General features: G+C 39.6%; 1 protein-coding gene across 1 annotated transcript in view; it reads left to right on the top strand.

Annotated features, from left to right (window-relative positions):
- The window catches only part of reps1 (RALBP1 associated Eps domain containing 1), a 39,525-nt gene that overhangs the window by 8,789 nt on the left and 7,383 nt on the right, over positions 1-23,353 (top strand). The window contains exons 4-16 of the mRNA XM_052011276.1: positions 118-242; positions 1,688-1,850; positions 2,655-2,718; positions 4,641-4,795; positions 7,077-7,198; positions 10,067-10,147; positions 14,987-15,074; positions 18,654-18,755; positions 19,312-19,381; positions 19,566-19,696; positions 19,944-20,008; positions 20,747-20,929; positions 21,031-21,114. Of these exons, the coding sequence (XP_051867236.1) occupies positions 118-242; positions 1,688-1,850; positions 2,655-2,718; positions 4,641-4,795; positions 7,077-7,198; positions 10,067-10,147; positions 14,987-15,074; positions 18,654-18,755; positions 19,312-19,381; positions 19,566-19,696; positions 19,944-20,008; positions 20,747-20,929; positions 21,031-21,114 (1,433 nt within the window). The remainder of the gene's footprint in view (positions 1-117; positions 243-1,687; positions 1,851-2,654; positions 2,719-4,640; positions 4,796-7,076; positions 7,199-10,066; positions 10,148-14,986; positions 15,075-18,653; positions 18,756-19,311; positions 19,382-19,565; positions 19,697-19,943; positions 20,009-20,746; positions 20,930-21,030; positions 21,115-23,353) is intronic.

The raw sequence follows: 23,353 nt of genomic DNA, 5'->3' as shown, positions 1-23,353 counted from the left end.
TTTATTACAAAAAGCATTTAATGACAAGGTTGCAACTTTTATTTTTATATTTTTGTCTTTAAACCTTGATCTTCAATGTTGCTTGTCTCTTAATTATTCCTTATTTTTACATTCCAGGGTCAGCTGCTGGTGATGGAATGTGGCCAGCCCACTCTCCCCCTCCCAACCAAGAGAACTGGGTGAGTTTCACTGATACTCCCCCAAGCAGCACACTTCCAACAATGCATCCAGCTTCAGTTCAGGTAAGCACGGACAGCAGAAGTAGAAAGTTCTGAAGCTGTTTGCTGTAGTCATTGAATCTTAATTTTTTTTTGATTTTTACTTTGAATTCATGGAGTTACACAGCCCAGTAATGCGCCCTTTACTGCTACTTGTTCTTGCTGACCAAGATAGCTATCTACGCTAATCCCAATTCCCTGCATTTGGTCCTCTAAATCTTTCTTATCCTTTCCTACCTGTCCAAATGTCTTTCAAATATGTACAGATGACTCCTGTGTTACGGCCCATACAGAATTCACAAGTCACTATACAAAAATTTCAGATGCAGGATAAAATTCACTCTCTTGGAATTTATGTTGTAGGGGGGCTGTTGTGGGAAGTAATTTAATCAACACAATTTTCAGCTCTCATTTCTTACTCTCCTATTATGGTGAAAAAGCTGTAACTGTCTACCCTATCTTTGACTCTCATAATTGTATAAATCTCTGTAAGATTGCCCTCTGCTTCCTTCACTCCAGGGAAAGCAGTCCCAAACTATCCAATCTAACTAAAGCCCTCCCATCCAGGCAATGTTCCTGTGAATCTTTTCTCCACCCTCTCCAGTTTATTCACATTTCTCCCTATAGCATGGCAACCGGAATTGCACATAATGATCCTAAGTGCTGCCTAACCAGTGATTTGTACAACTATAAGTTGATGTCCCAACTCCTATACTTGAGTTTTATTGCCTTCTGTCAGTTACATAATAAAAGTAGAGGGCACCTTGGAACATTGAGCTCTTAAAATGGTCTGCAGGGGGGAAGAGAAGTATTTGGTGACAGCAGCTGCTGTGTTGCTGCAAAGAGCCAAGTCATTATTGGTATTAGTTTATTATTGTCACTTGTACTGAGGTACAGTGAAAAACTTGTCTTACAAACCGATCGTATAGGTCAATTCATTACACAGTGCAGTTACATTCAGTTACTACAAAGTGCTTTGATGTAGTACAGGTAAAAATGTCACAGCTACAGAGAAAGTGCAGTGCAATAAGGTGCAAGGTCACAACAAGTAACGTGAGGTCATCGTCCATCTCATTGTATAAGGGAACTGTTCATAGTCTTATCACAGTGGGGTAGAAGCTGTCCTTAAGTCTGGCGGTACGTGCCTTCAGGCACCTGTACCTTCTACCCAATGGAAGAGGAGAGAAGAGAGAATGACCTGGGTGGGTGGGGTCTTTTTGTTACACAAAGGTATTGGTATTGCACAAAGGTTAAAGGTATTGCACTTTTCGTATCTTTGTGGTAGCAATGCAGCTTTGCGTCAGAAACTCTGACCGTGCACACAGCTTGAAATGAAAAGCTGACTTTGACTTGCTAAGTGAGTTGAGTGACATTCTTGTCTTGATTTAACCAGTATGTTGGCTTAGCTAATTACTAGAATAGGGATTTGATTTGTGGTCTGAAATGTTCACCTTGTGTTTGTTTTGCAGGAACACACAACCGTAAGGACTGTGGCATCTGCTACAAATGCCATGGAAATTCGCAGGCAATCTAGTGGCTATGATGATCCTTGGAAGATTACAGATGAGCAGAGGCAGTATTACATCAACCAGTTTAAAAATATTCAACCAGATTTGAATGGTTTTATTCCAGGTATGATTTGAAACCAAATGTAGTCTAATGCTCTGTCTCTTGGGGAATGAATGGGTGGACTAAAGGACTCAGCATTAAATGTAGTTTTATCAAAAGAAAAAAAAGCTATCAACCTTTCTTTGCCAAGTAAAAGCGGAAGCAGTTCGTAATCCTCTGCTGTTTTGTTTCATCCAAAGAGAGCAGTTTGCTCTCTATATGTAACAACAGAATTTTATTAAAAAAGCTATCACAAAGATGGTCTATAAAATTTTATAACCTGCATTTTTACAACATTGATTCTCTCAGAAATCTTAAAATCTTGTGTTACAAGGTTAGTTCTATTTTGTGTCCAATTCCACGAGTGGCATTGGCAGTAAGTGCAGTTATTCTTGTAACACACTTTTTGACATTTTTAACATTCATATTACCTCCCTGTTTTAAAAATATTTGCAATTATTTGGCTATAAGTTTGACTAGGATTCCTTTTGTTAAAGAGAACGTGGTAGCCATATTTCTATTTTATGCATGTGCACGCACACACAAGATTGAGCAGTGTTTTTGTTTGGAGTTAAAATGTTAAATCGAGGCATTGAATGAGCAAAGAAATGCACAACTATGAAAGTGGGGGTGGGGTGGGAATTTGTCAAACTATCTGCTATCATTTTTCTGCAGATCAATTCTACTACTATTTCACTTTTTTCCCCACTTTATTGCAATTTGTGTTGTAAATATCCACTTTGAGCATTATTAATCCTAAATATAAAATGTATTGGAGCTGTCAAAAATGCTCTTAATTTCTCTTAACAAGATGCATTATTCTTACAGGATCTGCAGCTAAAGAATTCTTCACAAAATCCAAATTACCGATTCTTGAGCTTTCTCATATTTGGTAAGTATCAGTATAATTTAATATTTGCAGTATTACATTTTCAAAGATTCCCTTAATGAATGGCTTGGGGGGAGAGGTAGAGATTCATAATTCATTGTAACAAATGCTTTCTGAAAGGCAGGATCATTGATAGTCATTTCCTTCCTTTCAGTATCTTTGTACTTCCTCTGGTCCACATACTCAATACTCTTAAGTTCCTCCTGGCATTGACAAAGCCTAAGTGATTAATATGGCTCTAGAAACTACTTTGTAATGTTGAAATTCAAGATGTTGTTCAGAAATGATAAGCAGTTGTCTCATCCTAAAATGTAGTTCAAGTAAATATGCATTGGAAGCAAGTAAGTTGGTTCACAGGGAGTTAAATTGAAAGCTTTAGTGAAGTTCAACAAAACTAACACTCAAGGAAATGTTTGGCTGTTTAGCTAGCTAGATTGAAGATCATCTTGGCACAGCACATGGAATAGTCACTGCATAGCGGTGATATGTATAGCATTGTTCTATTGCCCTGCTGTTCACAATTCTGTGTGCAGTTGAATATTTACAACATTCATGACCCAAACCAAGTTGAGAGCTGATAAATATGGAGCTAATAACAGTGTTTAAAAATAAATGAATAGCCATTCATTCCTCCTCCTTACAAAATCATTAGCTTAATTATATGAAATGAACTTTTGGGCAGGAAAATAAAGGATGTTAAATTTTTAATTGCCTTCTGGACATCTTCCCACTATATCTCTCAATTCCTAAACTCTAGCATTTTAAGCAGTTCATAATAATTAACCTTGATGACATATCACCTTTTTTCCCCACAGTATATCTGATTTATAAATTGCTTTTTAACTTCACGTCTTCCTAGGATGAAATTTCTGTGAAAGCACGAAACAGACTTGTACCGAATTAATTCTACCTTGTATCATTACATCTTTTCTGTTCTATTGATGAGCTCCCAATTTTCTGAGACATTTGTCTCTGGCATAGACAATTTTTACCCATTATAATTGTTTAGAAGGGAAATACTGCATTTGGCAAGTGTTCCAAGTAATCTACTAGGTTGGGGAATTAGGACTGAGGCTAGCAATTATGTTCTCCCTGTTGATCATTTACAGCTATTGAAAGGACAGAAAAGACCTTGAATGACTGAGGATGGAAGGATTACATAAGTGTAATTAAACAAATGGGGCATGTTCTTACTGAAAAGGAGGTTGAGGTGATTGTTACTTTTTATGATTTTAGAAGTATTACCCAATGTAGACAATGCAACCAGGTTCTATTCCAGATAAGAGAATGTGGGCTTTTCTTGAAAATTAAATTCTAAACTAATCTGTAGAAACCATATTTTGTGATCAAATAGTCAATCCATGGAATAAGATTGATTTAGCCAAATGCAAATTTTATTATTTTGAGATGAAAACATTTGAGCTAAAATATAAAAGACATGGCAAGGTGGGAGTAGCAATGCTGGGGAAGTACAGATAATTTTATACTTCTGTTTCCCAGAGCATTCCGCCTGTCACATTTACCTTGTTCTAGGTTATAGCCTTATTGATAGTTACTTGTCAAGATCACTATATTGCGTGACTTTCAGAATGATGAAAAAGAAACAATGTATCAGCCTATGCTAATGAAATCAGGTTGCATGTGAATGTCTTAATAAACTGTGCAATCTGATTAGTTTCTGGAGGAAATTTCCACAGTTCAAAATTATGCCTAGTGTGGCAGTTTTTATGCTTATCTGGTAGGTTAGATGCTGCGGGAAATGCTAAAATGTCAGTGGTACAGTGGAAGGTCATTTTCAGAAGTTGGCGTTCCAAAGTGGAAAATCTCCTATTCCCCACAAATTAAAACTCTTCATCTTAATGAACACAGTTTTTAATACATACTTGAAAAACGTTGAATTTGTCAGTGTTTGTTTTGTGATTCAGGGAGCTATCAGACTTTGACAAAGATGGCGCTTTGACATTGGATGAGTTTTGTGCAGCTTTCCATCTTGTAGTGGCCAGAAAAAATGGGTATGATTTGCCAGAAAAGTTACCTGAAAGTTTGATGCCAAAGCTGATTGATCTTGATGATTCAGGAGGTAAGTAACATTTTGATTAGAGTTATAGAAAATTTATATTGAGTGTAGAAATATTAGGTTTCAGTGGCTTGTATTTGTTGCAACCTAATTCAATTTAATTTCTGCTCTGCCCGATTATCATAATATATTTAACTTTGTTTTGTCACTGGAATTTGGTGTTGGATATTTCTCTGGTTATGAACAAGACTTGTGTAGTGCATTGCTTGTTTTTGATCATTCCAGGTGAAATGGCTCACAACTTATTCTTGGCTCAGAAGCCATCTGGCAACTATTCATTCTGCCTCTAGCTTGGGATTCAGTCCAGTTAAATGAAGTTTCACTTGGGTATTTCAAATGTAGTTTTTGTTTTTGACACTTGGTCAAACATTCGGTTAAAGTTCTGCCTTCTCCATGCTTTTGCCTGCGCATATTCCTGTTTTAAAATGTTATCCACTTTGAAATTTCAAATGCACTTAGGTTCCCAGGCTCAAGTTTGAAAATTAGCTTAGTTCCATGAGTGGTGATACATTTTAAGACAGGCATAAGAGATTGCAGATGCTGGATCTTGGAGCAAATTACTTGAAGAACTTGGGGTTAAGTAGCATTTGTGGATGCAAAATGGTGGTCAATCATTCTTGTGATACTTTTTAAACAAAAGTAATGAACATGTAGCTTTCAAGAGTTAAAATGTGTGGTTTGTTTCCTTTTTTCTGGAGTTGTCTCCCTTACTGGAATACAGGGCAAATAAGTTGTATTTCTCCCAATATGCATAGCATACCTGTGTGCACAGTATGTTTAATTTCCACATATTTGGGTGATCAGAATGTTCTACCAATTCAAATAAATTAAGACAATGTGGTTTAATTGATCATGTTGTGAGTCATCTATAGTGCTTGGCTGTCCTCCCTGAACTGTAACCACCTATGAACAGATTGATTTAAGATTTTATTACTCCAGGATTTTGCCACACAAAGGCTGTCACATTTCCCCCCCAAAAAAACAGTAACTAATAAAATAATTGAATTTTTTCTCTGGGTGCTCCAGTTTCCTCCCACTTTGCAAAGACTCAAAAAGATGCATTTCACTATGTTTTGATGTACATGTGACTAATAAATATTGAATATTGGACTCCTTGGGGACCTTCCTGAGACTTGTTTGGTGTTGTGTAAATGAAAATCATTTTTGCAGAACCTTCAGACAATTCAGCCAATGAAGCACAGTTGTTGCAGACAAATGACATGGCTGGTTGTGCACAGCAAGCTTCTCACAGTAATCGAATGACCAGAAAATCTATTCTTACTGTATTGGTTATGGGATGGTACAAACTTAAAAAAGGAAAATAGTGCTGTTCAGATGGTTTACTGCAATCTTGTATATCCACCTGGAAAAATTACACTGGATCTCTAACTTTGTCTAAAAGGCTGAAAATGCAGCACTTAAAAGTGCCATTAAGGTGGAAAGGGTGCAGAAAAGATTCACAGGGTTGTTACTGGGACTAGAGAGCTTGAGTTGCACAGGGAGACTGGATAGGCTGGGGCTTATTTTCCCTGGAATGTAGGAGTCTGAGGAGTGACCTTATAGAGGTTTATAAAATCATGAGAGGAATAGATGGTTAGTCTTTTTTCCAGGGTAGGGGAGCCTAAAACTGGAGGGCATAGATTTAAGGTGAGAAGAGAAAATTTTAAAGGAGACCTGAGGGGCGAGCTTTTCATACAGAGGTTGGTGGATATGTCAGAGGAAGTAGTAAGAGGCAGGAACAATTAGTGTTTAAAAGGAATTCAGAGGTACATGGGTAGGAAAGGTTCAGTGGGATATGGGACCAACTCAGGTAGGCAACTTGGTTGGCATGGATGAGTTGGGCCATTATGACTCTGCTGTAAGGGCTTGTCTTACACTAAAGTCTCAGTACAGTTTGAGCCTATCACCTTGTTTGAAGCAAGTCTATTATAAATGGAGTCTAAATGACATTAAAACACTGGGGAATTTGAGAACCCAGAATGCCTAGAAGCAAAAATTATGGCTCTTTTCATGCATGCAGAAATGCAGCTATAGACCAGTCAGGAGTCGGAACTCCCAAAGTACATGATGATTTCTGATATGTATATATTTTTGCAATGTTAATGGAAGTGTCAGTGCAGTAGAGAACTCGTAGGGTTGTTGGGTTGATTCCAAGACTTCTGTTTATGTGCAAGTTCCTAATCTCGGTTGTGCTGTTATGGAGAGTGATGTTTACTTGTTTCTTATGTTATCTTCCTTAAGGATTTGTGTTGCAAATGATGCATTAACTTGCCTTCTATTTTAGAAGTTGCTGACCAGGTTTCTGAAGCTGGCTTCTCAACCTCACCTCCAGAAGTACCCCCTAGCAAATCACCGTCAATGCCCTCACTAAACCAGACGTGGCCAGAACTGAACCAGGGCAGTGAGGTTAGCAATTAGTTTCTATTGTATAATGTGCTTTCTCTGTATTGCAGATTATCTGCTGTTATTTTTAAAATAAAGCACCTTGTTTAATCACATAATTGCTTGCTAACTACATTATCACCATAGGAGACATGGCGTAAAATAGTTTTTTTGTCTGCTCTTATTAATTCCTTCACCCTCGTTCACTCTTCCCCTCAAGGCAGTGTCTTCCTGTTTCAAGGCAGGGCACAGGATCACTCTTGTGCAAGCTTAGGTGAAAGGACTGTTTGACTGTCGGGAGAAACACAGTTTGGCCTAATTCTAGGATGGACAGTAGAACCGAAATGCAAGATCTTAGGAGTGAAATGTGATGTTTATTCATGCTTTCGAAGCCAGAGAATAGAGGCTGGTTGCAGGCCCAACCAATACTCTTTTAATAAAAGACTAATCTTAGCTAGGATTGGCTAACTAAGTATGAAAAAGAGATTGGATCTGATGGAAAGCACATAATACTGCAGGTGCTAGGATCTGAAACAAAAATGGAAGAACTCAATCAGTCAAGCAGCATCCATAGGAACAGTTTGTGCTTAAGGTTGTAGACCTGTCGTCAGAACTGAGAAAGCAAGTTGGTTTAAGTGGCAGAGACGGTGAGGGAGGGCAATGGGTGGAACAAAGGGAATGTCTGTAATAGGGTGAAACAGCATGGCTATTAAATGGGCAGTTGCATTCCTCTGGCTGTCTGTGTAATGTGTTGCTAATATTGTGAAGTCTGTGTGATATGTTGGCTGCTGGAATGTGCTGAGAGGCTAGAATAGACAAATAGGGAGGAGTTGGAGAGGAATGGAAAGCACAAATGGCCAGTCCTGATACTAACAGAAAACGAGCAAGTTATCTAAAGTTGGAGAATAGAGTATAGAGTTGTGCAGGCTCCAACGTGCCCAGATGGAAGATGAGGTGTTCCTTGAGCTTGCATTGTCTCTCATTGTGACAGTGCAGGACATCACAGACACAGGTCAGAGTGGGATTATGAATTAAAATGGCAGGCAACCAGAAGCTTTGGGTCACTCCAATGGACAGACTGCAGGTGTCCTGCAAAGTGATCATCTGGTCTCCATTTGCATGGGAAGGTGGTAGATGGGGATGGAAGAACTGAGCAGGGAGTTGTGAAGTGAGTGCTCCTTGTGAAATGTAGGGAGGGGAAGATGTGACTATTGATGGGATCACGTTGGAGCTGTTGGAAATTGCAAAGGATAATACGTAGAATGTGAAGGCTGGAAGTGTGGAAAGATTCCCATGCATCTATTGTCCATGTCCTCCATGACAGTGAAGCTTATGGGCTTGGAAGGTGTTGTCACAGCACTTGTGCACATACCTGCAATGTGTTTTGTTCAGTGCACATTGCATCTGTGCTGGGCTGGTGGCGGAGTGAATGAATATTTCCGTTGATAGGCTGCTTTGTCCTGAATGACGCTGAGTTTGAGAGTTTTTAGGGCTGCACTCATCTGAGCAAGTGGACAGTATTCCATCACACTCCTGAATACAATGTTGAACTTATTCTCCAAAAAACTTCTGCCAATTTATTTTGTCGAATTTGAATGAAGATTGAAACTCATAATTAAATTATAGTTGTTATAAGCTCTTTTTCTTGATTAATGGTATTACCAACAGCTTCTGATAGTATCTACAAACTGTTTCCATAATTGTTTTTTTAATTTGATGTTAAATGTAGTTTTGTTCTTTCAAATTGAAGTAATTCCTCAGTTATTGCCATTATGTTAACCTTAGCCCCTTGCCTTTCTGCTTTGTCTGTACTTGTGAAGAGTCAAAGACATTGGAGTATTTATTCCCTCTCGTTGTCATAAATTGCACTGCATCTCTCTAACCGTTGGATAGAAGTTGTTTGTTGGTGAATGGGAGGTGGTTTTGGAGTTCTGGATGATGTTAGGACTGAGTAAAAACAGCAAGGGGTAAGGAAGTGGTGGGGGTGGGGGGGTAGGCAGAAAGTTCAGTGTGGGTATTGGGAGCTTTGATAGCACTGTGGGGAAAGCTAGGAGGTAAAGGTATTTTGGGGGCAGAAGTTTTAAACCATTAAATTTACTTGTGTCTCCTATGGCGAGAATCTATTGTAATGACAAATGACACCAAGCTGGCAGTTTTTGAATACACTGCGTTAAGGAAAGCAGAAAGGAGGCAACATTATGTGAATACAAACTTATTTTTCCATTTTAGAAAGGCAGTGTCGTCCTTCAGCAGTTTAACAATTCTTTAACAATGTCACATGGATAGTTGTCAAATCAATGTGGGTTGCTCTTGTCTGTTTTTGCAGTTGAATACGAGCCAGTGTTGTTCTAGGCACTTGCTGAGAATATAGGTTGTCTTTCAATGAAAATGGCATTTGGTTTGACATTTTTTTAATTCCAGTTAATTTGCTCACTTGCCCACTGTTGCCTGACACGTAATTCTGACCATTGCACATATTAAAGATTCCAAATTGCCTTTCAAACCTAGTGTCTTTGATTCTTGTTCAAACTTCCGTTTCATTGTCCAGATTCCTAGTACCCTCCCTCACACTAAATCTCTGTAAGAACATAAAACTTTATCTGAGGCAGCTGAGACTTCTTCATGTAGAAGGAGAGCAGTCTTCCTTCTCCCATTACATCACCTTATGCAGCTTTTTGTTAGTAAATAGCAAAATTGATTTATATTTGAGTTGAAAATCTGGTAAGAACGAATACCACCTCAAACAGTTAAATGCATATGTGCATCTCTTGGGTGAATTATAATGCTTGACTTTAAATCTTTTTTTTACTCCTCTGCAAAATTACCTTTTATAAAAGCTTTTGAGATGTGTGACTTTTTTCATTCTGATTGGTCTCTACTCTGTCTGTCCAGCAGTGGGAGACTTTTAGTGAACGCTCTTCAAGCTCGCAAACTCTGACCCAGTTTGATTCTAACATAGCACCAGCTGATCCTGTAAGTGAATCACGTAGTGGGCTTTCTGATGTTATGCTTTTGTTAACACTGAACATTTTTTTTAAAGTAGCTCTCTGGTTTTGCATGTGCTGGAACTGGAAATTCAGCGTTTGTATATACTAATCAACTCTGTTCAAAGGAACTGGTGACATTGATGTATTTTGAAGATCTTGATTTGCTCTCTGTGCTGCACTTGAATCATCAGCATGCGCTTAGTATTGTTCTGTCTCTAATCTAAAAACTAGCATGATTTAAGGAGCTTCCTTTGGCTGTAACTGCCTTTTCAATTGCCACAATTAAAAACAAAACTTGCATAGTGATTCACTTCCTTTTTACTGATTTGGGAATTTTCTACATGCTGTTCTTCTCCCCCTTCTACCCCCCCCCCCCCCGCCTCATTTCTTAATCATGTTCTTTCCCTCTTGCATTTCCTCTCACTGTCCCTCTCCCTCCTGAGATGCACTGGCATTTCTTGTCTCACTTAGCCATCAGTCATTTGTGAGAGTATTCTGAATGACAGGGGGCTGCTTGATTATAGATGGCAACCGATCCTAGTTCTATTTACCCAGGTCACTGGATGGCATTTAAGATCAAGTGCTTTTTTTCCTTTCCAGGTTAATTATTGCACCTCCTTGCTGACCTGCCCAAATTAACAAACTCCAGGCATCAACTATGTGGTGTTACCTGGTTTCAGTGGCTTGGTTTCACACTAGATGGTACTAAACCATTAACACACCCAAAACTTTTTTTTGTTATTTCAATGGTAGCCTTAGTAAGCTAACAGTTAAAGGTCAGGTTCCATTAAAGATTAGTCAATTCCATCAGTATTGCTGAAATATCTTGCCTATTTGAAATCATAGCCTGAGTTATGTGATATACTGAGGAGACTGTGGGAAGATCAAGTGTTTTTAAGTTTTGTGCAGGAGCTGTTTTGGTTTTGCAGAGCATACAGGAGGATTTGTCCAAGTTGGTGCTTGTGTTTAGCTTTTAAGCTGGAGTGAGTTCAATGCTAACTAAATTGCTGGATGTTTTGTTTTATTATTACATTCATTGTGGATGTTTCATTTAAATTGCTAATCACCAAACTTGTTAAAAGTAGTAGCCCAGTGATGTGTCACATTGGAGTACTGGTGTGACTGTTGTGCTCACAGGTTAGGGGAGTACCTAGAGTATTTTGCTCCTGTACTGGAAATCTGAAGTAAAAACAGAAAATGATGGATATACTCAGGTCAGTATTGCTCAAATTTCTTGCCTGCAGGCCAGGCAGCATCCATGGAGAAAAAGTTTACCATATTTCCTTACAACATAGGAGTTCATTCAGCCCATGGTGTCCATGCTGGCTTGAAGCAATCCCATTCCCCCAATTCTTACCCTGTAATCTATTCTCTCTTGTGTGTCCATTAATGTGCTCTTGATTAGGTTAATTGGCCACCTACACTGGGGTAATTTATGGTGGCTAATTAACCTAACAACCACCATGTCCTTGGGATGTGGGAGGAAATGAGAGTGTGCAAACTCCACTTGTGCTGCACTGGAGGTCAGGAGTGAACTCTGGTTACTGGGGCTGTGAGACAGCTGTACTATCTGCATAGCCCCGCTGCTATCTGAATGCTTAACCTTTTGCAACAATGATCTCTTCATCTAGATTAAAATTCTCAATCTTAAACATTAACACAATTTCTGACTGCACAGATGTTTCCTCATCTGATGAATATTTCCAGCACTTTCTGTTTTCATTTCTAAAGAATATGGGTCTGTGCTGGCATCAATATACACCCAGTGTTCTCTCTTGTATCACTCAGTTTTCCAAAGTAGATCAAGATGGTGGTAGGGAGTCACTTCAGCCACACCTTTTTTTACTGGAAATCTTAAATGCAGGGTTTTCTGCTAGGAGGTTGGATTTTAAAAATAGAAAAATATTAATATAATCAGGTATTGATGAGGAATATTAAGTATTGCCTGGAGTATTGAGTTCATCCCCTTAAAGGATATACCAACATTGGAGACTGTCCAGAAGAGATTCACTAGGCTAGTTGCTGGGATGAGAAGGTTGTCATGAATGGCTAAAATACTAATCTATATTCTTTGGGGTGATCCTACTAAAACTCAAATTCCTGAAGGGGAATAACAGGGTAGATGGTGAAATGATTCCAATAGAGGGCAAGCATTTAAGGTGAGAGGAGGTAAGTTCAAAGGATGTGTGGGGCAAGTTTTTTTTAACGTAGTGTTGAGTGCCTGTTGTGGTGGTGGAGGCAAATATGATAGGGGCATGCAAGAGGCTCTTAGCCACATGAATGTGTGGGAAATGGAGGGATATGGATGTTGTGTAGGTAGAAAGGATTAGTTTAGTTGGGCATTGTATTTCAAATTTAATTAGTTTGACACTTGTGTTCTAGAGGGAGAGTCCCAAATGAGGGGGGATTGCTACAGGGTAAGGGACAATCATTTAAAACTGTACTCAAGAATTCCCACAGGGGCTGTTGAATATCTGATATCCTCTGTTGTGGAGGGTTGTGGAAGATGGATCACTGGAGGTATTAAGAGGTGGATAATTATTTCAAAGATCAGGAAAGGTTTTATGGGACTGGCACAGAAGAGGAGTTGAGCCTGGGATATAACTGCTGTGATCATATTGAATGGCACAGCAAGCTTGAGGGGCCTCATGACCTATTCCTGCTCTCTTCTTTTGTGTTCTTGAATTTTGAGCTAGAGTTGGAAGATTTTATTATTTGAGTAGTTGGAGGTTTGGGGTTCATTGTGGGAGGGTGATTGAAGCAGAGGCTACAGTAAGCATTAAGAAAATGGCGTAGGTAGCAAAAGGTATGTGGGGAATAAAGGTATGTGGGGAATAAAGGTATGTGGGGAATAAAGGTATGTGGGGAAACAGATGCGTGATTAATGCCCAGAGATTTGGAATTAATGCATTAAAAAGTGGAGGGTTTGCAGGAATTCATGTGATTCACCTGGTTATATAAATGCTGGGATTCATCACAAAGCATTAAAGGATTAGTCTTGGTGAAATTTTGTAATGTGAAAATTTTTTAAAATGTAAATGCTGGAAATCTGGAATTAAAAAATGGAAAATGCTGGAAACACTCAGCAGGTCAACATGTGGAAAGAGTTGATGTTATACATCTGTTCTAGTAAGGGTCTCCAACCTAAAACCTAGATGGTGGTTGACTTGCTGAGTGTTTCCAGCATCTTCTGGTTTTATTTTGCAAATGTTATATTCCTCAAGGAAAGCAAGAAATGATTTGAATTCGCTTCGTATAAGTGAAAGTGGTTTCACAGGAGAATGACTCCTTCCTGTCACTGCAAAATCAAGAAAATCTTAAAAGCAAAGTGGGGGAAAAAACTTTACACAGGATTATGAGGGACTCTGATGTCCAGCTGAGCTAATGATAGAATTGCAAAATCAATAGAGTTTAAAGGGCAGGTGAAACAGGAAAGGAAATTGGCTCTTAAATTGCTGTGTCTGGCAATGCAGCAGTGAAAATTTGATTTCCACCCAAGTGGTTTCCTGAGCTTTACAAAACCAGGACTATAAAGCTAACATGCATATATGAAGGATTTATTCGTGAACATGGCTCAATTTCTGCTCCTTTCTCTTTTCTATTGCTTTAACTGCTTCCCACAGTGACATTCCTACGACACAGTAGGAGACCATTTGGTCCGTGGGGTCTAACACCTCCCTGGAGAACAATCTCATCAGTTCCTTTCCTCTTCCTTATTTCGACGTACCCCTGCAACTCGTTTTGTTCGATCAACTCCCCTTTGATTCTTTTTGGCACTTGCCCACACCAAGGAGTAATTTACAGTAGTCACTTAACCTACCAGCATATCTTTGAGACAATTCTATATTTCTGACTTGGTTTTTACCCTGTGTTGACTTAAACTACAGTCTTATTCTGTTGTTATTATTTATATGATAGGTTAAGTGTGGGAAAGCTTTTGTTTTAATTGACAAATATGATAAGAAATTTCTGTGTTTTTGTTAATTTGAACCGTACCTTTGTTTGGATTTTACTGCTGCTTAAGAAAAACTAGTGATACCAAGCTTTATATCCATGGCTGGCATATAGAGTTAAAGTAACTGGTAGAAGGATTAGAGGAGATGAAAAAATGCTTTCACCTAGAGAGTAGTTAGGGGATGGAATTTGCTGCTTAAAAGAGTGATAGAGGCAGAAATGCATATCACAGTTAAACAGTACTTGAATGTGCATTTAAGGAGCTGTAAGCTGCAAGAATACAGATCTTGTGCTGGAGAGTGGGGGTAGGTTTGGTGTTGGTCGAAACAGGCTAAATTACTAGCTGTTGTAAACTTTGATCCTATGAAATAGAGAGCATCCTGCAGTTGCAGAAGTGGAGTTCTTGTAGGAGAGATCCACAAGATCCTTGTTATTGTTAGAAATCCTGTCTGTCTGGATAAAGAGCATCTTGAGTCCTGTAGGTTTGTCTACTCATCCTGTAGCAAACAAGTCATCATATGTGGGGAAGCTGAAGGAAATAACTGGGATTAAGAACATATGGAGAATATTTTGGCTATACTAATAATCAAAATTTCACAAATTATTTGGAATAGGATATTTGAATGTGATGCAACATTGTAGTTAATATGAATGCGCATTCCCGTGTATTCATTTCATTATTGCCCTAGTTTAATATGACTTGTTGCCATTTAAGTAGTTTATTATTTTGCAAGTTATTTGCATGCATTTTTTAAGAAAAATTATTCAGTGTGAATAATAGTTCTTTTTGGTTGAATGTTCTCTGTAATTGCCAGTAGTAATGTATTTTTTCTTTTCTCTCCTCCCTCCATTTTCCAAAATTAACACTCAGGACACAGCTATCGTTCACCCTGTTCCAATCCGCATGACTCCAAGTAAAATTCACATGCAAGAGATGGAGCTGAAAAGAATTGGAAGTGGTAACGAAAATGGCTGCTCCCGTGTCTGTCTGTCTAATTCGGCATTGATTTAAAGATTTTGTTGCTATGATCTTACTTTCCAGAGAAAGGGTTTTGTTTTCATGAATTTGCCTGTCCTGTCAGGTTAAGAACTTTTCAAACACAAAACTGATTTGTCACTCTGCTCAGGGCCATGAAGTAAAATTGCCTATTCAGCCTTGGCCCTAATGAGAAGGTGCATTCTTCAATATCTCCCAGGAGGTATAGCCTCTTTCCTGAATGAGAGGTTTGAGAATTGAAAAGTTTAGTGTCCATGGTTATGATTTGTCATATTGAACTGCCCCTCTTGTGCTTGTCTGTGATTGACAAAACTGTCTGGCCGGGTTTAAAATGAGTACAGACCATCCCCAGGTTATGAACACCTGGCTTGTGGGTGCCCCTACATACAAACAAGCTCTCATAACATTAAATTCAAAAGTCCGATGTACATACAGTAGTCCATTCCTACGAACTATTGTATGTACACAGAACTAGTTTCCTTTCTCTGTCCACTTCCAGTAATTGCTTATCATTCTTGTGTGATTTTGATGCCATTTATTATGCTGTGGAGGTGTGGTTACCATATCAAGTGTTTTTTTGTGTGTATTTTCCGACTTGCAGATAAAATTGACTTCTGCTTGTAAAAATAACCCGTTTGTTACTTGTGGACAGCCTGTATCGTTAAAATGGATTACCCTTTAGTTCCCTGGTTTTCATTGGTGGAAGCACTTCCTTGGCTGTGCATGTTACAGAATGCACCACCGCTGTTTCCTGAGCTTTGAGTCAAATGATCTCAACTGTCAGAGTAGAGCAGTGTTTTTGATTCTGGGAAGCAGTGTTAGCCAGTGTTCAGCCCTGAATTGCTACTGTGATGCTACTATTTGGAAATTGAATTTCACTCTGCTGAAGACTTCCTGCAATGTGGTTCAATCTGCTGTTTGTCCTGTTGGTGTCTTTAAGCGATTTGGAATCGTTTTGCAGTAGAACAAAGTAGCAAAGTTTGGTTAATTGTATTCTATGGATGTGCTTGCTATTAGAGTTCCTTCATGAATCCAATGGAAATGAATTTATCTTTTCAACCATTGAACAAATCTGCACCTCTTGCCCACTCCAATTTATAATTCTTGATCGTCGTCACTGATTTTCCAAATCAACACCATGACTAACTGCTATATAATTGCAAGCTTCTCTTCACCTTTTGTTTGTGGTAGCTATCCAGATTGGGTGTTGCCCTCATGACTCTCGTCCTGACTGGAGCTGCAGGTCTGGGGAGGTCAGGTAGCTTGCCCTAGTAAGAGATGTCAAGGGAAAGAGATCAAAAGCTGCATTTTAGGAATAATCTCTAAGAATATATTCATGGGTATCAGTTTGTTGCAGATCACTGCAAAATGTAAGGCATGTAGTGTGTAATGAGGGCTCTTGTGCCATCATAGTGCAAGGGAAATATGTCATTTCCACTTTACTATGTGAATAGAAGGATGTCCCTTTAGAACTGAGATGAGGAATTTCTTCAGCCAGAAGGTGGTGAATCTGTGGAATTCATTGCCACAGATGGCTGTGGAGGCCAAGTCATTGGGTGTATTTAAAGCAGAGGTTGTTAGGTCCTTGATTAGTAAGGGTGTCAAAGGTTATGGGAAGGCAGGAGAATGGGGTTGAGGGGGGAAAATCGGCCATGATCGAATGGCAGAGCAGACTCTCTAAAGGGCCAAATGACCTAATTCTGCTCCTATGTCTTATGTATTACCTCAAAGTTCTGATGTAAGATAACAGATGTATCACTCAGCAAAATGCCTTGGGTCTGCCTCCAAAAAATTGCTCCATTATATCTGCTCCATTCTCTTTTCCCAACTGGCATGTGTGAAGTTTTGAGCTTTTGTGTTCATTTGGGACTGGATTGAATACCTAAATTTCAAAGTTGGCAGAAGAGGTCAAATTTTCTTTCTTTTCAGTCTGGCTTTGAGTTGAGATCCCAAAAATAAATTGGTATCGGCTTCAGCTCCACTCGACCACTTGTGGTTTTTTTTGGTCGAATACGGACACTAAATATGAACCTAAATTTCTTGTAAATGCAGAAACAAAGAATGTCTTATTTTTTCTCTCAGAGAGATTCTTCGACTGAGCATCCTAGGCTAGGAAGTCAAACGTAATAGACTTGTGGTTATGGGTTCAGTCAGCAAAAGCATAAGAAATAAAAGCAGCCTGCACTAACCCCCATATCCCTTGATTTCCTTAATATCTAAAGAATTTTACACCCAGTTTTTCACTCATGGAATATTGTTGCAGCTGAACAAAGCATTGGTTAGATCACACTTGGAGTTTTGTGTGCAGTTCTGGCTGCCACACTACAGGAAGGATGGGGTAGCAATAGAGAGGGTGCAGAAGTGGTTCACCAGAATGTTGCCTGGAATGTAAGGCTGTAGTTATGAAGAGATTGGATAGGTTGGGTTTATTCTCACTGGAATATAGGCTTGGGGGTGACCTTGGGTTTAGATAGATGGCGAGTTCCCCCACCCCAAGGGCAAGGGAGTCTGACTAGAGGGCACAGGGGTCAATTTTAGAGATCTATGGGTTAAATTGTTTGCTTGACCAACACCCTTTTGTGGTATCTGGAGTGAGCTGTTTTAAAGAAGGCGGTAGAGGCAGATACAATTAAAAGGCATTTGGGCAGGTACTTGGATAGGAAAGTAGATGTGTATGAGCCTAATGCAGGTAAATGTAATTAGCATAGATGGGCATCAGTCAGCATGGACAAGGTGAGCCAAAAGGCTCGATTCTATGATTCTGTTCTGATGCAGGACAGAATTAATGCCACTGCCTGGTATGAGCTGACATTGTTTGATATTTCTTTTAAACAATTTTGCAGTATTATTAATTACTCTTATTAAGCATCAAACCTTTGTTCTCAAATTCCCTTTTTTATATATAAAAAAAATTCAAGGTGGACAGAGAAAAGCTGTCTATGGGAATACTTTGTGGTTTTACTTGGACTGTATCCTGATTATTTTTCGCTACTTCCATTGCGTATTTCTATCGCTGTTTGCTTTAAAATGGTAAACAAATTGGCTATTGCCAGTTTAGTTGGCTGGAGATGAGTGAAGTTTTTGATAATGTGGTACTGTACAATATTTAGGGTTAATAAAATGAAAATGAACTTGGAGTAGCCAATTATCCTTGTCCTACCTTTTTCAAAAAAAATTAATGCCTCCTGTAAACAGAAGATCAGAGGATTTGATTGGCATGTTGCAGGAGTACAGGGAAATAAAAGGAATGGGATGTGGGGTAGCTCTGCTGGGAGCCAGCATGTAGCCAGTAGGTTGAGTCTGTGTTGTGTTGAACCTTCTGTGTTGTAAAAAGCAAGTAAATAGTGGACTGGTGCATTTCTGCACATGCCCACAACTATCCTCCCTGTGACACTTGTACTGAATGCATCCAAATGTCTGATGTGCAAAGTGCAGTAGTGATACTATAAAATGTACCCTGATTGTGAGAGACTGCTTTCTGTTTAAATATTTTGAAGTGTGGTCGATGAAATCCAACTGACCTGTCTCATTTATATTACAGAACTAACGCACCCAACCAGTCCTTTGCTTACAAACTCACCGGAGCTTTCAGATGAGACTAAACTGGCTACCACTGTGAAATTTGTTGCAGGAAACACTGTTGGTAAGGGAAATAAATGCTTGGCAGCACATGTATTCACCTAATAGGCTACTGTTTAATCACTTCTGATAACATTATATGTTGGGAAAAGACACCTATTTTGTAGCTTGCCTTTTAAAAAGGAGGAAAGTTTAGGGGAGAAAACAGGTAGGTTTTCACACTCAGTGATGGGTTCCTGGGATGCACTGCTCGGGGTGGTGGAAGAAGCTGATACAACGGACATTTAAAAGACTCTCTTAGATAGGCACATGGATGTAAGAAAAGATGGAGGATTATGGCCTGTGTAGGAGGGAAGGGTGAGATTGATCACGGAGTATGTTTATATAGGTCGGCACAACATCGTGGGCCAAAAGGCCTGTACTGTGCTGTTCTGTTCTGCATTCTAAGATGGGTCCTTGAGTTTGTTTCCACCCAGTGGTGTTTAGCTTAGTAGCAACAAAACCTGTGATACGGATATTCCAGAGCTGCACAAGCTAGTTTTGTTATTTCCCCCAGGATTCTGGGTGGATCATTTGGGCTTACAGAATGATTCAAAATGTGATTCTTCTTCTCCCAACAGATGGCTACAGCAGTTCAGATTCATTTGTTTCTGAATCTGAGCAGGTTGGAAACAGCATAACCCGGCAACGGTGAGTGGCTGCTTCTCCAGGGAGTTTCTAGATTTGAGGCTTCATAAAATTGAATTACTGCATTGAGAAGAGTACATCATGATTGATGGTTTTTGGAGAGTGTAATGGAATTAATTCAGTGGAAAATGCACTGATCACGAGGATGAAAGCATACATTACTGTCTCAGAGTTGTTCTCTCTACAGTTCGCATTCGGGCACTTCTCCAGACAACACGCTCAAAACTGCACCACCTCCACCTCCGCCAAGACCACAGCCGTCACATTCAAGGTCGTCTTCACTAGATATGAACAGAACCTTCTCTGCAAGCAACACAGGTGGGGGAACATTATTGGGCAGGTTTTCGTTATCACAATATACAAAAACCATGGCGACTGCAGGGGATCTATGCCGTGATAAAATGGTGCAAAAATTATGCTTCGGGTTTCGATTGTGTCGATGCTATATCAAGGGAAGTGGTTGCTGGTGTGAAGCTTGTGTAATTTTCCAAAGTAGATGTGATGTATGTTTGAGAATGTTCAATGATTGTATTGTTTTCTTCCCCATTCTATACTACCATTGAAGGGCAACCGCAGGCTGGAGTTGTTGCCTGTCCTCCCGCAGTGCCTCCAAGACCACAGCCCACACAGGTAACTGGATCAACTTTTCAAGACTGAGCTTTGTGATATTGAGTGAGTGATACGTGCTGAAGTTTCCAGAGCATCTCAGCACCCTTCAGCCCATTATGTCTGTACCAAGCACAACGCCAAATTAAACCAAATCTCTTCTGCCTGAACATGATCCATTTCCCTCCATGCCCTGCATATTCATGTGGCTATTCATTAGCATGTACCTGAATGTAAATGTAGACATAAGTGGAAAATTTTGAAAACAAGCTGGACTTGTAAGATTTGCAAATTATTATTTTAATTTTAGTCCCATGGTTGGTATCATTAAACCAATATTTATGCATGTTGTCGACAGCATGGAAGTTTGTCTAATGTGGTAAAAAGGGATTTGAATGTCTTCTGAAATTTGGGTTCCTTGAAAGATGATATTACAAAATTCAAGTCGTCCAGTTCAATATATACTGATCTTCTGCGTTTTAATCCAAACTATAGAGAACAAATTTCTGCTCCAGCAATTTGGAGGTCTTCAATTTTTTGTACGAATCATTTTGCTGCCAACAAGTTTTGTGCTATGGGGAAAAAAAATACACTTAAACATCTCAGAATTCCTTTGTTTTTAACTATTTTGAATCTAATGTTAACAGTTTTAAGACTCTCATGTGCATTTCTCATTGTACGCTGGCTTAAATTCAACACTTTCAATGTTCAAATTTTTACCACATGAGAGTACTTCTGAACACAGTGTTGCATTTCACCTAGGTCACTGTGCCTCCATTACATCGGCCGGTGGACGTTGATGGTCATGTGGCTCACACCAGCACCTCGCCACACCAGATGCCAGAGCAGCCAAACTTTGCTGATTTTCGTCAGTTTGAAGCATTTGTATCCAAGGGCACAGAGCAGCAAATAGACGACACAGACAGGCATTCTGAAACTATTCAGGTGAGCACCATCACAACATGGTGGTTGGGGAGCTAATGTGTCATTGGTCCACATCATCTGATTTAAGGAAGCTTTTAATCAAATTTATTTTATATACGTAGCCTGAGAAGCCTTCCGATTCCACAGGCACGCTGAGGACTGCAAAGCTAGCTGGTTCTAGTGATGAGAAGCCAGCTGGAAACACGGTATGTAGCATATTTGATTGAACGTTATAATCACAACTTTAATAGGCTTTGGTCTTTATTCTTCCAAGCTTCCTTGTAAAAACAAGATTTTGTATGGCTGCTAATAAATAGTGATCATATTGGTCAGGAGAGGAGAGGGGTATCAAGGTTCTTGCATTCATTGCAGTCACAGAGGAGCATTTTACACATGAGAGGAGGTGGGGGTTGCCCTGACTGAACAGAGATTGACTCCTTTCAACTATTTCAAATGATTTTCATTCCACACACGTAGAAGCAAAATGTTTAATGTCAAATATTTAATCTGAAATGCCTGGCCATTATTTTTCAAGAAATATCAGAATCCCTTTCAATAGCAAAACATTGAAAACTAATGTACATGTCTATTTGCTTGCATTGAAATAGAAATGGAACATCGAGCAGTACAGCACAGGATCTGGCCCTACCACACTTTATGTAAAATAAAAACTTGCCTTGCACAACTCCTTTCAACTTTACCCCTCTCACCTTAAACCCATACTCTATAGTATCTGATGTTTCTACCCTGGAAAAAAGACTCTGATTATCTACCCTATCTTTGCCTCTCATAATTTTATAAACCTCTATCAGGTCACTCCTCAGTCTCAGCGCTCCAGAGAATCGATCCAAGTTTGTCCAACCTTTCCTTTACAGCTAATACTCTCTAATGCAGGCAACATCCTGATGAACCTCTTATTTCCAAAGCCTCCACCTCCTACAGTGTGGCAACCAGAACTCCACACAATACTCCAGATGTGGTCAAACCAAAGTTTTATACAGCTACAATATGACTTGCCAACTTTTATGCTCGATGCCCTGACTGATGGCAGGCGTGCTGTACGCTGCTTTTACTGCCCTATCTACTCGTTGCCACTTTCAGGGAGCTATGGACTTGCATCCCAAGATTCTTCTGTACATCTGTGCTGTCAAGGGTCCTGCCACTTACTGTGCACCTTCCTCTTGCATTTGACCTCCCAAAGCACATCACCTCGTACTTTGGATTAAACTCCATCTATCATTTCTCTAAATTTCCAACTGATCTATGTCCTGTTCCAGCACTACCCTCTGACTTCTATGACAAAGCCAATTTTGTATCCAACTTGCCGTGGATCCCATGTGCTTTAATTTTCTAGACTAGCTTACCATGAGAGACTTCGTTAAATGCCTTACTAAAGTCCATGTTACAACATCCACTTCTTTGCCCTCATCAATATCTTGGTCACCTCCTCAAAAAAAACAACTCGATCATGTTTGTGAGGGAAGACCTCCCCCACACAAAGCCATGCTCACTCTCCCGCAAGTCCATGCTTTTCCAAATGTGAATAAATCCTTCAATAACTTCCTAACCACTGATTGTAAGGCTCGCTGGCCTATAATTTCCTGGATTATCCCTGTTGCCCTTAAAGGAACAACACTGACTATTCTCCAGTCTTCTGGGACCTTGCCTGTGACTGACTGGGTTATAAAGATCTGTCAAGGCTCTATCAATCTCCTCACTTGCCTCCTTCAGTATCATGGGAAAGATTCCATCAGGCCCTTAGGACTTATCCACCTTTAATGTTTTTCAAGACTCCCAACACCACCACCTCCTAAATATCAACATGCAACATGTCTCTTGCTGATCTCGCCATCGTCCATGTCCTTCTCCTTGGTGAATACTGATTTAGGACCACCCCCACTTCCACTGTCTCCACATAAATTCCCTCCTTTGTCCTTGAGTGAACCTACCCTTTCCCTAGCTACCCTCTTGCTCCTAATATGTATAAAATGCCTTGGAATCCTACTTGTCAAGGACATTTCATGGCCCCTTTTTAGCCCTCCTAATTCCTTGTTTCTTTCCTGCTTCCTTTATCTTCTTCAAGGGTCTTGTCCAATTTCAGCTTCCTAAATCTCGTATATGCTTCCTTGTCCTTTTTGACTGTACCTACAATATCATTAATCATCCAAGGCTCCTGAACCTTGCCATCCTTGTTCCTGTGAGGGTGAAAGACATGCTGATCCTGAACTCTCTAACCAGCTGGCCTTTAATAGACTCCCACATGTCAGATGTGGATTTACCCCCAAATAGCCACACCCAATCCTCTTTTCCCAGTTTCTGCTTCTGCATTTTCAGCAAGGAGACTCCTGTACCCTGAAGATTAAGCTTCAACCAAATACTATGATATCTTCCAGCATCAGAATTGCTTTCATAAACTCAGTATGAAATAGAGCTTCACACAAAGGA

Source organism: Pristis pectinata, chromosome 3 (genome assembly GCF_009764475.1).
Source record: "Pristis pectinata isolate sPriPec2 chromosome 3, sPriPec2.1.pri, whole genome shotgun sequence".
Lineage (NCBI taxonomy): Eukaryota > Metazoa > Chordata > Chondrichthyes > Rhinopristiformes > Pristidae > Pristis > Pristis pectinata.
Note: the sequence above shows the minus strand (reverse complement) of the source record. Positions and strands in the feature narration are given on the sequence as shown.